Consider the following 14,602-nt stretch of genomic DNA (forward strand, 5'->3'; position numbering starts at 1 on the left):
TAGGGTGACAACAAATGCATACACATTAATCCTTCTCCTGACGCTGTTTTTTTCCCCTCACTCTATGTATACAGTGTACGTGCTTCTTAAATAAATCAATAAATAAATTCCATGCAACCTATACTTGAATTTCAAATGTTCTGTAAGCAAGATGAACAATGTAGTAGAACATACTCAGCTGAGAGTTATTTATATACACGGCATTCTTAAAATAGCAGCTAAACAAGCTTCACGTGGTTTCTGTGGCTCATTCAGAAATGTTTTGACCACCATTGTTTTGCGATCATGCTTGAAATCACTGCAGCGAATTACGACATAAGTCACATTTATTCATGTGAGCGGAAAAAGGTGGTTGCAACACTTCAACAAAGCTTTTTTTCTTTGGCGTCTTCAGAGAACTGAAAGTAGACTCTTGACTAACAGTGTTTCCTTCCTGCTGAGGATTCACTTCTATGTGACGGGTTTTGGTCTGGCTGCAAATATAACAACAAATCCTGAGAGGACTGCTTCTTTATCTACTTTTCACTCTAATCAGTAGATTAGATTACGGCCTGAGGAGATACTCGAACGCTTGGTCTATCAGTTGTGCATCATGGCTTGTTTTCTTGCCACACTTGGAGTTACCATTCTGTCAGGATTCATCAGCCTTTCAGCAGCAAACAAGGACACATGTGAGCTCTATGCTGCTGTTGGGCAGAGTCTGACTTTGCCTTTTGTCTACGACAGACTGACAACCTCACATGTGCTGAGATGGACACATAATGAGACAATTATTTTCTACAGGCAGCAAGGCAGAGTGTCTGTCGGAAAGCCAGGGGACATCTCTGCAACCGGATCGCTTTTGCTGAAGAACCTAAAACCCTTAAGTGCAGGTGCTTACCAAGCAAATGTGCTGCATCCCAATGGTACGCTGGCTAAAACATGGACTGGCAATCTCTGTTTGATGGACAAGGTATCAAAACCTCAGCTCACATATAGCTGTGACTTCAAGTCTAGTGCTGTTAATCTGAATTGCCATGTAGCTAATCCTCAGGGTTTGGTGTTTTCATGGACGCTCGATGAAAATACCTTAACAAGCGAAACAAGACAAAAACTGAGCCTATCACTGGCACAGCTGAAAGGGGAGAGGGACTTTACATGCAGTGTGGCAAACAAAGTCAGCAAAGAGAAGAGTGACAGTGTTCGCGCAACCTGTAAAAGTCCAACACCACCAACTTTGCTTTGTTTTGCATCCAAAACCGTTGTGGCAGTGCTCGCAGGAGGAGCAGGTCTGATTCTGCTCTTGCTCACCATCATCATCACATTATGTTGCTGTCACAGACGCAACAAAACTCAGATCAGAGTCAGGGATAAAGGGGAGCTCAGGATGCTTTCTCTAAGCAAACGAGAGCCAGACCCCATCAGTCCAGAGTATGAGACTATGCACGCGACTGAGGACTCTCCGACCCCAAGCCCGGAGCCTTCACCCAGAACCTGTTACGACAGCGTTTGTCTGCCTGAAGCTCCGACTGAAAACACACCTCCACAGCTCTCGGCAGCTGCCGAAGAACCTCGACCTTCACCGGTGCCGAAACCGAGGACGAAGGGCCCCCAGACGCCAAACGTCTGAATGCGGAATGAAGACCTGGAGCAAGAAGTGGAACAAAGACAAGAGGAAATGTTTTTAGTTAATCAGCTGGCTTAATCTTGAGTGAGCTTGGGAGGGAAAACTTGATGCAACAATATCTTTATTTTTCTTAGCAGCATTGAATGTGATATCATGGCTTATCTCTGTGGTTACTGTTTTAAATGTAGCTGTTATGGTGGTGGAGTTAAGAGTTGTACACATTTTTGATACAAGAAACTGAGGGATGAATTTAAAAACCGATCTGTTAACGTTAGAGATGTTCTCTGTTTTATTATGAAGTCACTTTCACTTTAGCATTTCCAGACAAAAAAGGAGATTTTTGCATAACAGTGTTGATATAATACATAAAAGCGTAAGGCCGGCGATATTATACATTTTTCATATCATCAGCACATCTCATGAAAAATCCAAAATCAACAAAGCATCATTCTGTCTTTCAATACTTTCCAACTTCCTGAACCCTGAACGTGGCACTCGGCCACGGGCTCATTGGCTCCAACTGTGCTTCTTTTTGAAAAAAGAAAAAAAAAAAGCTAAATAATTTATAAAACACAATAAATTGAGTACATTGTGCTTTATTTGGGAATTAATTTCAGCAGCGGATTAATACGTATTTGGTGCTCTGGCAGTGTGTGTGAGATCAACTCAGAAATAGACTACGGCGGCAGTGTTCATGGTAATGAAGGAACATGTGACAGCGTGGCTCACTGGTGTGTTTTTAATAGTTTTGGGAAGATTATGGCGGCCTATTGCACAGAGAGTTATATCAGGCTTATATCAGACTGATTCATGTTGGTTTTCATCCCTTTTTTTCAAAATTTATAGAATTTTTTTTTATTGATGTGACATATCTGTGTATAAGTCTGTTTTTGTAAATATTGATTGGTATGATATGAGAACTATTGTATGTGTCACAACAAAGACATATTCTTCATTTTAAGCATTTCACCGAATGAAGACTGTTTTTAGCAGCTACACTGCTAATTACATACACTCTACATGGTAATCTTTCAAAATTAACAATTTGCTCTTCTCTAATCACGCTATATTTTTACCAATATTGTGTTTGAAATAAATGAGGTTGTCAAAGATGATCATATAGCTCATATTTGTATGGAAAACTACATTAAGCAGCTTATCTGTGTCAAACACAGCCTTTTGTTCCAGCTTCTTACATGTCAGCATTCTTGCACTTATTAAAATTTGCTTGCTTGCAAGAAGTTATTAAAGGGAGAAAAAAAATCAATAGAGGAATGGATTAGCTAAGGCAAATATCTATTATCTCCAATGGGTAAATGGTAATCCACACATGAAAGTGTTTGCTGTCTCGCCTAATGCTGTGTGACAGCCACATAATGGAATCCCCCTGAGCGTCATCGCCTAAAACTTACAAGCCAATGTCATCTTTTGTCAGGCCCTGCTCCACTCCTGCTCTCTTTACATGGCTGAAATTTCAGTCCAGCCGGCAGGGATTTGGCAGCAAAGCTGGTATCTGCTCCTGGAACAATGCCATTAGTCTTTCTTGAGAAACGCTGAGACTTGGTGGGCAACACGCCTCGTCACTTCCCCTCACCGGCTAAAAATGTGCACCATGTACACAGACGGACAGCACACATGCACATATACAGGCATACTGTGTTCTCACATACAGTACACACACACAGGGGGCTACATTTCATGATACAACTTAATGAAACACATCTCATATAGCCTGCAAATGGAGGGGAAATACTTCTGAAATGTGTTTAATCAGTGGCTCTTGGAGTCTAGAGGATATACCCTTTTGATCTTGGAGTGTGTGTGTCCAGGAAAAGGGTCAATTACCCATGGAAAGTATTTATACCCATGTCAGATAATTCTTATTACAGTTCTCTCGTTGTCACGGGCTGCCAAGTCTGGGGAAAGTACAAACCAAATCAGAAAATCAAAGGTCAGCCAGCACTGTGGCCTTTTTCATCAGATTTGCCTGAAAATGCACAGATGATTATGACCTATTAGCATTCTTGAGCCAGCTTAGCACTCTGTGACCTCAATCCTTTCCCTGAAACTTAAAGCACACAAAGTAATGAGTTAGCTGAAGCCACGATCCTCCAATCAGTCCCCAATTTATTGAAAATGTGGCCGATTACTTTGCAAGTATTCTTGAAAATAGACAGAGATGTAATGACTTTTAAAACCTTTTAAAAGTCATTAAATGTGGAAAATGGGTAGAAAGCTTGGGTTGTGGTCTTGCTGAACATATATCATTGTATTAAAATGGTGTTAAATCCCTTTTCAAATGTCCCATTAGGAATCAAATTCACTGTATCTGTCAACACACCAGTCCTATTTATTTGCTCTCCTCCATCTGTGCACCTCACACTTAGTTTCACACACTTTTTTCACACCACACATGCAATTTGTGGGCTGGCTCTGCACAGTCTGTGGCTGTCTGCAACACACCAAATCAATTTCACAAATCTGCTGAGGAATCAGGCTGCACTGATTTTTAATGGAGGCAGAATAAACCACTTTCCAGACCTCAGCAGGATTTAGCACCTCACAGACACTGGATGTCTGAGGACAAAGCAATGCTCAGTGCGCGCGAGTTTTCTGACATCTCACGATTCCGATCTGGCCTGTTCATAGATCGCATCGATTTATGTGAGTAATTGTAGCAACACAAGCCGAACCGTAACATCTGAGAACAACTGTTTCTTGGAGGCCAAACAAAATGTTATTTTCTTGGCCACTTGGGGGCAGCAGAAACAGGCTGTGAACACGGATTTTCATCACCTTTTTCAGGTTATATGGCGAACTTCCAGGAGTTACGTAGCAACGTTTTCTTCAGAGTCATGTTCCTGTCAACCTGATGAATGAAAGTCTCACTCTCTTGCAGCTCTGTTTTTGGTCTCCGGTTTGTTCATCAGCATCGTCTACCTCTCTGTGCTGAGCAGGTAGTGTAGCAAAGGCTTTACTGAGTTTTTTTTTCTGAAAATAGTGTCTGAAAATGATCCAATGAGAGAGGTGAGTGTGAAACAAAACAATCAAGTTGCAGGCTGTGCAGCTAAACAGCGAGCTGAATTTCATCTGCATGACATCATCCCAATGTAAAGTCAATGGGCCAAGAACATGAGCGTGCGGGCGAGGCCAGCAGGGCAGTCATTGATTTGCATGTGCAATAGGCCGCACAATGTGGAAGCTAGAAAACCTTTCTGGCTTATGCGCCAGGCGAGCAATTTTCTTTCAAGTGAGCGGGCGCCATCTTTGGGTTTGGTATTCAGTTCCTATAACACATCCACTGGTGCAACCCTTTTTGATTTATGGATATTAAGTCTGTCTTAAACTAAAGTTAAAATAAAGGTTCCAGGAAAGGAAATAAAAATTGAAGAGATGTACTGTAGAAGGGATTTTTTTCCAGTGCCAGTATCAGCAGGACAGACCTTGGAATCATGGGAGATCATGGGAGCCAGGACCCTCCGACTAGAAGACTTTTGGTACAGTACGAGTCCTTAAAGAACCTGAAGAGTATTACATGTAGCTCAAATCAATTTTGCACAGGCTTAGTATCCTCTGGGAAAGGAGGTCATCTGACATTTCGGATGAAATAAAATGTAAACCGAAAAGCTTGTATGACAACACATCCTGTCCTAGGAAAGTTTGAGTGTAGTGTGTGCGTCTTTGTCATGGTTACACAAGGACAGCTTGTTGAATCTGTGTTTATGAAAGGATTTTTTTTTTTTTACCGGATTTCCCTAGCAGAGCAGTTTCTCAGTCTGCTACTTGCACCCTTGCCAAATGCTCCATCGTTGTCTACTGTGACACGGTGGAAGAAGACTCCTGCAGAGGCTGATTCCATGAAAACCCGTGACGAACAGGCTTCCAGCACATCTCTGATCTGCAGCCTAACAATTTTATGATTTTCTTCATAGATGACTCCAAGTTGCAGAAAGCCAATGTTTTTAACAAGGCGTAGGAAGAAAAATAACAGAGGAACATTGCCTTGAAAGGTTTTTGGATTCATTTCTGTGTTTTGATGCAAAGTCCTTGCTAACGCCTGCACTTCTGAAACAACAGTTCATCAAAACATGAATGGGTTTGCTGAGGTCACAGGAGAAATCTGTGGTGGCCTCTGCTTTCTGTGGGGCAAATTCACAATTATCACCTTGAGTCAGGTTCAAGGCTCAGGAAATCCATGCAGAGTAACTCGAGGGGACGTGAGGTGGTGATACTGACAAGCGGTGCGCTCCTCTCAGGAAGGGTTTTCCTTCGCACACAGCGGCCACAGGTCCTGATCTTTTGTTCCACGTCCGCAGCCATCCTAGGCCAATAGAACCGTGCACGGACGAGATCAAGGGTGCGATCGATTCCAAGGTGGCCCATATCATCATGAAGGCTCTTGAGTACAAAAGGGCGGAGTTCATCAGGGAGAACAAGTTGGTATGACAAGGCTGCATTGTTGTGCCGCTTGCGGTACAGGACACCATCTATGAGCTCCAGCCTTGTCCATTCTCGCAACAAGAGAGGGAGTTCAGGCAGTTCCACCCTAGCTGTTGGTGGGACCTTTTCTCCGGTCTCCATCTGATGAATCAGCTCTCGGATGCTTGGGTCTGCTCTCTGTTTTCCTTTCAGGCTTGAGTGAGACAGCGCTGGAACAACAGGTAAGTGATCTTCAGAGATATAAATCTCTGGAACAGCATCGGCTTTGAGGGAAAGCGACTCAATCAGAGTCATACAACACTGACCAGAATCAACTGGCTGAGAAGCTTTAACCAGCTGGCTCCGGCAGATTGCGTCAACAACGTCAGGAGCAATGACATCAGCGTCTGCAAGATGATGGGACACAAACTGATGGATAAGCTCGTGATCGTTGGGTGACTGTGACTCTTCAGCAGAGGTTGTATGAGGTCGCCGAGACAGCGCGTCTGCATCATAGTTGTGCCTTCCGGCTCGATAGAGTAGTTTAAAGGAAAAGGTAGACAGAGCAGCCAAACAACGGTGACCAGTAGCATCCAATTTAGCGGTGGTCAGGACATAGGTCAAGGGGTTGCTATCTGTCACTACCGTGAACTCAGCTCCGTACAGATAGTCTTGGAACTTTTCTGTGACACTCCATTTAAGTGCTAGAAATTCTAGCTTATGGGCTGGGTATCTGCTCTCGCTCTGAGAAAGACCTCGGCTGGCAAAAGCTATCACCCGAAGCTTCCCATCCTGTTCTTGATACAAGGCAGCACCTAAACCAGCTATGCTTGCATCGGTGTGTAAGATGTAAGGAAGCGCAGGATCAGCAAACCCGAGGACGGGTGCAGATGAAAGTTTTTCAATGAGGGTCTCGAAGGCTTGCTGGCAACCCTGACTCCATCGCTCGCCAAAAGGCTGGTTTAAGCTGCAGTGTGATTTGGGGGGCACCTGGGACGACTTGGTCTTTCGAACTGGGGTGTAACCTCGAGTTAGATCATTGAGAGGCTTGGCAATAACAGCGTAGTCTTTGATAAAGCGACGGTAGTATCCTGCGAACCCCAGGAAAGATCTCAGCTGTTTTAAGTTTGTGGGAGTTGGCCAGGATTTGATGGTGGCAATCTTCTCAGGATCTGTTTCAACGCCGGTCTCTGACACGATGTGCCCCAGGTAACGAACCGAAGTCTGGAAAAATTTACATTTTTCTGGGGAAAGCTTTAACCCATACTCCTTCAGCCGGTTCAATACTTGCAAGAGTCTCCTCTCATGCTCCTCCAGAGTGTTTGAAAATATAATCAGATCATCAAGAAACACCAGCACTTCTTTGAGGTGGAGGTCCCCCATGCATCGTTCCATCAGCCGCTGAAATGTGCTGGGTGCGTTAGTGATCCCTTGAGGCATCCTATTAAACTCCCAGAAGCCTAAAGGAGTAACAAAAGCAGTCTTGGCCTTGTCTGCCTCATCCATTTCGATCTGGTAGTATCCTGACTTTAGGTCGAGTACAGAAAACCATTTTGAACCAGTAAGGGCAGTGAAAGACTCTTCCAAGTTCGGCAGGGCGTAGGCATCCTTTATAGTCTGGAGGTTGAGCTTGCGATAGTCGATACACAACCTTACATCACCATTTTTCTTCCTGACGACTACAATAGGGGATGAAAATGGAGATGTTGACTCCCTGATCACTCCAGCGTCCAGAAGCTCCCGAAGATGTCTGCGTACAGCTTCGAGGTCTTGTGGGTGGATAGGACGGGCACGTTGTTTGAACGGGGTCTCATCATGAAGAATGATATGGTGTTTAACTTGGTTAGTGCATCCAAAGTCAAGGTCATGGTGGGAGAATACTTCAGATATTGCATTAAGCTTATCAGTGACTCGCTCCTTCCACTCTGATGGTATGGGAGAGTCGCCAAAATTCAGGTTCAAGCGGGAAGACTGTTTGGCTGGAAAATCAGTCACCTGATGCTGAGACAGGATGCAGTGGTAGGTCTCAAGCTCTGCAATCACACTTAATGGTGGAATATAAGCGTCTTGCTCTGACTCGTTGGTTACGATCACTGGAATTTTATAAGGAGCGTGAGCTGGAGGTGAGATTAAACAGCTGCTGACGCACAACCCACCAGGCAAGGCTGACACAGGATGGTGAAGTAGGACGGACTGGCTGGAGGCTGGAGAGGAGTTTCTAGCTGTGCCCTCGATGACCAAAGTGCGGCCGGCCGGAACTCGCACTGGGACTTTGCTTAAGAGTCTCACTACTCCAACATTACCAGTGTCTCGCTGCTGATGCGTCAGCTGCAGTGTCTTTAATACAGCTCTGTAACCTTGAGTACTTGGCTGAAATGCTGAAGATTCTTTACACATGTATTGCTCATACAGAGGCTCAAGTGTATTCATGCCAATCAGCACAGTTGATGAAAAGTCAGGGCTGGGATCAGGAACCACAAGGGCCAGAGTAGAAACTTCAATGTCTCGGCCCAGAAAGTCTTTTGGGAACTTCACTGATAGATCAATGTAGCCCAGGTATGGGACAGACTGGCCTGCAGCCCCTTCGATTTCCAGCAGATCATGCAGTGAGTGGATTGGTTGATTGTGAAGATGGCGGTTGAAAAATGATGCGGGTACAGTAGTCACCTGTGACCCAGTATCCAACAGGCACTGACAATTGTGACCTGTTATTGTAACTTCTGCTGTACATCGAGATCCCACCAGTCCTCTGGGCAGTTTGGCTGATGCCCTAGGTCTGGGATGCTGCAACTCTGCACACTGAACAGTTCTTTTCGACATGGCGGGACAGGATGGGTCCAGCACAGTTCCTGTTTGTCCCTCAACAGGAGCTGAGTCTAGTTTAACTGTTCAGAACTTAGAGCTTGTTTTTGCCATCTTTGTTTCTTGTCATTGAATTGTTTTCTCTTAGCACTAACCAATGCAGAGTTAGGTGGATTGTCACATTGTGGCTTGATATGCCCATCCTCACCGCAACGGAAACAGAACCCTGGCTTTGGATTTGCAGCAGCAGTTTTTGGTTTACTCTGGGGCTTTGGATTTGCATGACTGGATCTGGGGGCACATGAACCATGCTGGCCATGAGAGTGGATTGCAGTCAGGGCAGATAGCTGTTGTTGAATGGCTGCCATTTGCTGAGTGAGTTGCTTAGTGAGTGTAGTCAACGTGGCATCCATCCCCTTCTCCTCTTCCTCATATGCAAATTGAGCCTGGGAAGTGACTTTTTGTCTTGTGGTCCCTAGGTGCTGTCTCATCCTCTGGATCTTTGCAGCTTCTCGATCCTCTTCAGTTCTGAGCAGCAACAGGAGCTCGGCAAATGATGGTGGGCTGGACTTTTTCTGCTTGAGCTGTAGTTCTGAAATGAGGGTATTATCCCAGCAGCCTCTACAAAATTGATTCAGCAGCTGCTTATTTACTTCACTTTCCGGAATTCCGCCTCTCCTCACAGCGAGATTCAATGCCACCTGTAACCGCTGTAGGTAGGTAGATGGTTTTTCTCCTGCATCCTGAAGAGTGCCCATAAATTTAGCACATAACTCCTCCCCATCTTGCACTGTACCATACGCTGAGTCCAGCTGCTTGATGTAGATGTCAGCGGATAGATCATGACTCAGATGTTTCACGATGTCTGCAGCAGGGGGAAGTAAGCTGTCCAGGATGAGACGTGACCGCTGAATTTCAGAGATGGCTGGGTCTTTCATAACCAAGTCAGCACCTGAGCGCCAAGTGTCATAGTCGACCTCATGTTGTGGACGCGGCACTCGTCCAGAGAAAACACGGAGTCTGTGGGATAAGCGTGTGTGCATAGCAGTGTCCTCACTTTTCACAATATGCTCTACAACAAACCTCTGAACCTCAGGTGGATTTAGATCAGCAGTAGAAATGTTAATTGAAGAAGTTTGCTCCTTTGGTCTCACAGTGGGCATGGGCCTGGCATTGATTAAAGGTGATGAGGTGGCAGCCATTTTGTGTAGGTCTGGAGCTGTCTGCTCCTCAGTTGTCTCCTCCATTTTAGCAGGATCGACAGGATGACACTCTGCAATGGATTCACTGATTTGGGCCATCACTTCATGCAGCACCTCAGCATAGTCCTTTCCAGACAATTTAGCCACTTGTTTAATGTCAGCTAAATATGTCTTAGTCTTTGAACTTCCTATCTTTGCCGAGTAAACTTTTGATAAATTTTTGATGTAGCACTGATTCCCTGCCCTCATTGTAAAAGTATACGGCAGCAGTGGATCTAACAAAGGTAAAGCAGACCCTGACACATACTCTACCACCCACATCCCATGGAATTCAGACTCAGGAGAGTCCACAAAAACCGCCCTGTTAAGTGGTCCATAACGCTCTAAAAACTGCCCCACTTCTTCTTTGTCATCTTTACTAACCCCATCTATTAGCACTGCATTTGGTATTTTAATGGAAAGCATATCAAATTCCATATCTATTTCGAATTATCTTGGTGAGTCTGGATGTTGTTGAAAAAGAAAGAACAACCAGTGTGTGAATACTGTACCAAAACCTCCTGGCTAGCTCGCCACTTTATGTAGCAAGTACACAGGCTAAATTATAGCTCTAAAAGGTATAATGGGGCTAGGCCTTCAGAAGATAGGTTTCGACTCTCGGAGGTAGTGGTACAATAACACACACAGACAGCAGATGCAGTTGGTAGAAAGTATTATTGTGTGACAATATATATATACAGTGATCCCAATATTTACAATCTGCAGATTAATAATTACTAGTACAGTGCACTTGACCTATTTGATGCATCAACAACATTTAAGTCACATTAATCCCTGATGTAACCATTAGGGCAGCAGTTCCACACACACCAGGTTATGTATCGCAAACCACAGAGTTCATAGGAGATGAGGCGCTTGGGGAAAAACAATCCAGTTTGTGCGCCACAAGGGTAGAATCCAAAATGTCCACTGTGTGTGTGTTCAAATTGCGAGTGTGTGTGTGTGTGTGGGGGTATGTATGTATGGGTGCAAGAGAAGGTGAGGAGGAAACAAGGCGGCCAGAGCCTCCTACCAGACCAGGAGAGCTCTTAAACTGGGACTGCTCGGCTCCAAAACAGTGTCTAGCTCGCCATCGAGTTTGATTCTGCCTCCGTACAAGCACCTGGCCTGTACAATGTAAACAGGACCATATTTAAATAAACATTTCACTAACTAGTTAGATGTACACCATAATACAAGGTTCAATACTTCATAAGTAGCAATAGGGAAAAACATTTATCAATAAAGTGCATTTGTTTAAACACATTATCACTCCACTTCATAAATAAGCATAACAATTACATGTCACTCATTTCTTAAAAAACATGTGCATATTCACCAAAATAATCGCACATGTGTAATTGTGCTGTAGTGGCACATCAATCACATCAATGAAAGAGCATTAGCATGTAGAAATGAAGTGTGCTGTAGCATTGAAAGTGCCGATGCTAGCGCTAATGCTAACGCTAACAACAACAGGCAGACTCACCGATTGCAGAATATATCCGACGCACTGCACGTCCAACTTATCCCTCCCCGCGCTGGTTAATGTCTAAAAGGCTGAATGATGTAACGGCGGCGTTTAGAACGATATAACCAAGAATTTATATGTGAAAATAGTAATTGTTTGTAGCGACCGACCTGTAGCAGCTGCTCCGCACGCTTCCCCTCACCTTCTGAATGAGAGACAGGGCGACAGCTTGAAATACGCGCTCCGAGCGACGCGATTGGACAGCCGCGACCTCCCAGGTACGTGCGTGATGACGCAACACATCACCGGACTTACGCACTCCTCTGGCGGACTTTGTTATATTAAGAATAGATTTCCACCCGGTTACACGTAACATCTGAGAACAACTGTTTCTTGGAGGCCAAACAAAATGTTATTTTCTTGGCCACTTGGGGGCAGCAGAAACAGGCTGTGAACACGGATTTTCATCACCTTTTTCAGGTTATATGGCGAACTTCCAGGAGTTACGTAGCAACGTTTTCTTCAGAGTCATGTTCCTGTCAACCTGATGAATGAAAGTCTCACTCTCTTGCAGCTCTGTTTTTGGTCTCCGGTTTGTTCATCAGCATCGTCTACCTCTCTGTGCTGAGCAGGTAGTGTAGCAAAGGCTTTACTGAGTTTTTTTTTCTGAAAATAGTGTCTGAAAATGATCCAATGAGAGAGGTGAGTGTGAAACAAAACAATCAAGTTGCAGGCTGTGCAGCTAAACAGCGAGCTGAATTTCATCTGCATGACATCATCCCAATGTAAAGTCAATGGGCCAAGAACATGAGCGTGCGGGCGAGGCCAGCAGGGCAGTCATTGATTTGCATGTGCAATAGGCCGCACAATGTGGAAGCTAGAAAACCTTTCTGGCTTATGCGCCAGGCGAGCAATTTTCTTTCAAGTGAGCGGGCGCCATCTTTGGGTTTGGTATTCAGTTCCTATAACACATCCACTGGTGCAACCCTTTTTGATTTATGGATATTAAGTCTGTCTTAAACTAAAGTTAAAATAAAGGTTCCAGGAAAGGAAATAAAAATTGAAGAGATGTACTGTAGAAGGGATTTTTTTCCAGTGCCAGTATCAGCAGGACAGACCTTGGAATCATGGGAGATCATGGGAGCCAGGACCCTCCGACTAGAAGACTTTTGGTACAGTACGAGTCCTTAAAGAACCTGAAGAGTATTACATGTAGCTCAAATCAATTTTGCACAGGCTTAGTATCCTCTGGGAAAGGAGGTCATCTGACATTTCGGATGAAATAAAATGTAAACCGAAAAGCTTGTATGACAACACATCCTGTCCTAGGAAAGTTTGAGTGTAGTGTGTGCGTCTTTGTCATGGTTACACAAGGACAGCTTGTTGAATCTGTGTTTATGAAAGGATTTTTTTTTTTTTACCGGATTTCCCTAGCAGAGCAGTTTCTCAGTCTGCTACTTGCACCCTTGCCAAATGCTCCATCGTTGTCTACTGTGACACGGTGGAAGAAGACTCCTGCAGAGGCTGATTCCATGAAAACCCGTGACGAACAGGCTTCCAGCACATCTCTGATCTGCAGCCTAACAATTTTATGATTTTCTTCATAGATGACTCCAAGTTGCAGAAAGCCAATGTTTTTAACAAGGCGTAGGAAGAAAAATAACAGAGGAACATTGCCTTGAAAGGTTTTTGGATTCATTTCTGTGTTTTGATGCAAAGTCCTTGCTAACGCGTGCACTTCTGAAACAACAGTTCATCAAAACATGAATGGGTTTGCTGAGGTCACAGGAGAAATCTGTGGTGGCCTCTGCTTTCTGTGGGGCAAATTCACAATTATCACCTTAAAAACTTACTAATCCTAATCGGAGCCTGCTGGTCCAGTCTCAAATTTGGCATCTGCACTGGTTAGGAATGCATGTGTAAATCACTTTGGTTCCATATCATGTATCCAGGACATGAGATACAGGGGTCATGCAGGAAGAAGAGAAGGACAGCATCAATGTTCAGACTATAATTGACAGTGAGTAGAACAAATATTCCCATAATTTCATTCTAATGCCAGCAGCTGCTCTGAGCCAAAGAGGCTGGCGTGTGAAAAGAGAAAAGGCTGGGAAAACAACAGCCCTTTGTCAGACGCAGCCCGACAGACAGGAGCGCTGCTGCCATTCGTATCCAGTGAAGGAATGTGACAGCACCAAGGTCTACAGACACGATACAGAACATCACTGCTCTCAGCAGATACTTTAAAAATAGTTCAGGGGAGCAAAGAACTGCTGTAACTCGCTGTACTGTGTTAGTCACTGGTTAAAAATAATATGCTGAATATATTTGAAGACACTGTGTGGATCCACCGGGAATACTGAATAGCACACATTTATTATTCCACCCTGCAGAGGTTGTTGAAATACTACTATCTTCTTTTCTCCTGCCTGTCAGAAGTTTCATCAAGACTTTGTAACTTCAGGAGGTTTATGCTATTGTCCAGAGATCCCACTCCACCCCGCCATGCAGGCACTCAGACTAACCAGTAGGAGATGCTGGTGTGGCAGCCAGGATTTCATTCCTCCTCAGCCAGGTTTCCATCCAAATGAGGCACAAATTTTAAACAAATTTTCAGAAAATCTACAAAAGAAAATTCAAATGAATGTGTTTATATCCGCTACCGTTTATATGCAAATATTAGAAGTCAAGGGCAGCTGGACAAACAGTTGGTGGTGTTATGTGCTCCCCATGTTGGTGACAACGGGCATTTTTCTGATAACTAATTTGTGTATGTCTTTGACTCTGTGAATGACATTACTGACCTCTTAAACAAAGCTCTTCTGACTGTCATAACAATTCTTTAATCAGGTGCCATTAAATCATTAGCCTACAGAGGAAGTCGGCGCGAAGACCAAGGAACACATGGCAGAAATATGCCATTTATTTGTTTCATGGAGGATGCAGTCAGAGGTTCTTCACTGGAGCCAATGCTTGAGGGGGCGTTATTTCTACAAGCAAATTGAATTGTGCAGAAAAACAGGACAATGGTGGATGGAAATGTGCTTCCTGGCTTCCCACCTG

The 14,602-nt window shown here is 44.2% G+C and overlaps 1 protein-coding gene across 1 annotated transcript; it reads left to right on the top strand.

Moving 5' to 3' along the window:
* Positions 1 to 467: 467 nt before the first annotated feature.
* LOC121608329 (SLAM family member 6-like) lies at positions 468 to 2,217 on the top strand. The gene has a single exon (XM_041939577.1). The coding sequence runs from the start codon at positions 593 to 595 to the stop codon at positions 1,607 to 1,609; it is 1,017 nt and encodes a 338-aa protein (XP_041795511.1). The 5' UTR covers positions 468 to 592; the 3' UTR covers positions 1,610 to 2,217.
* Positions 2,218 to 14,602: the final 12,385 nt, after the last annotated feature.

The sequence above is a fragment of the Chelmon rostratus genome, chromosome 6 (assembly GCF_017976325.1).
Source record: "Chelmon rostratus isolate fCheRos1 chromosome 6, fCheRos1.pri, whole genome shotgun sequence".
NCBI classification, from domain to species: domain Eukaryota; kingdom Metazoa; phylum Chordata; class Actinopteri; order Chaetodontiformes; family Chaetodontidae; genus Chelmon; species Chelmon rostratus.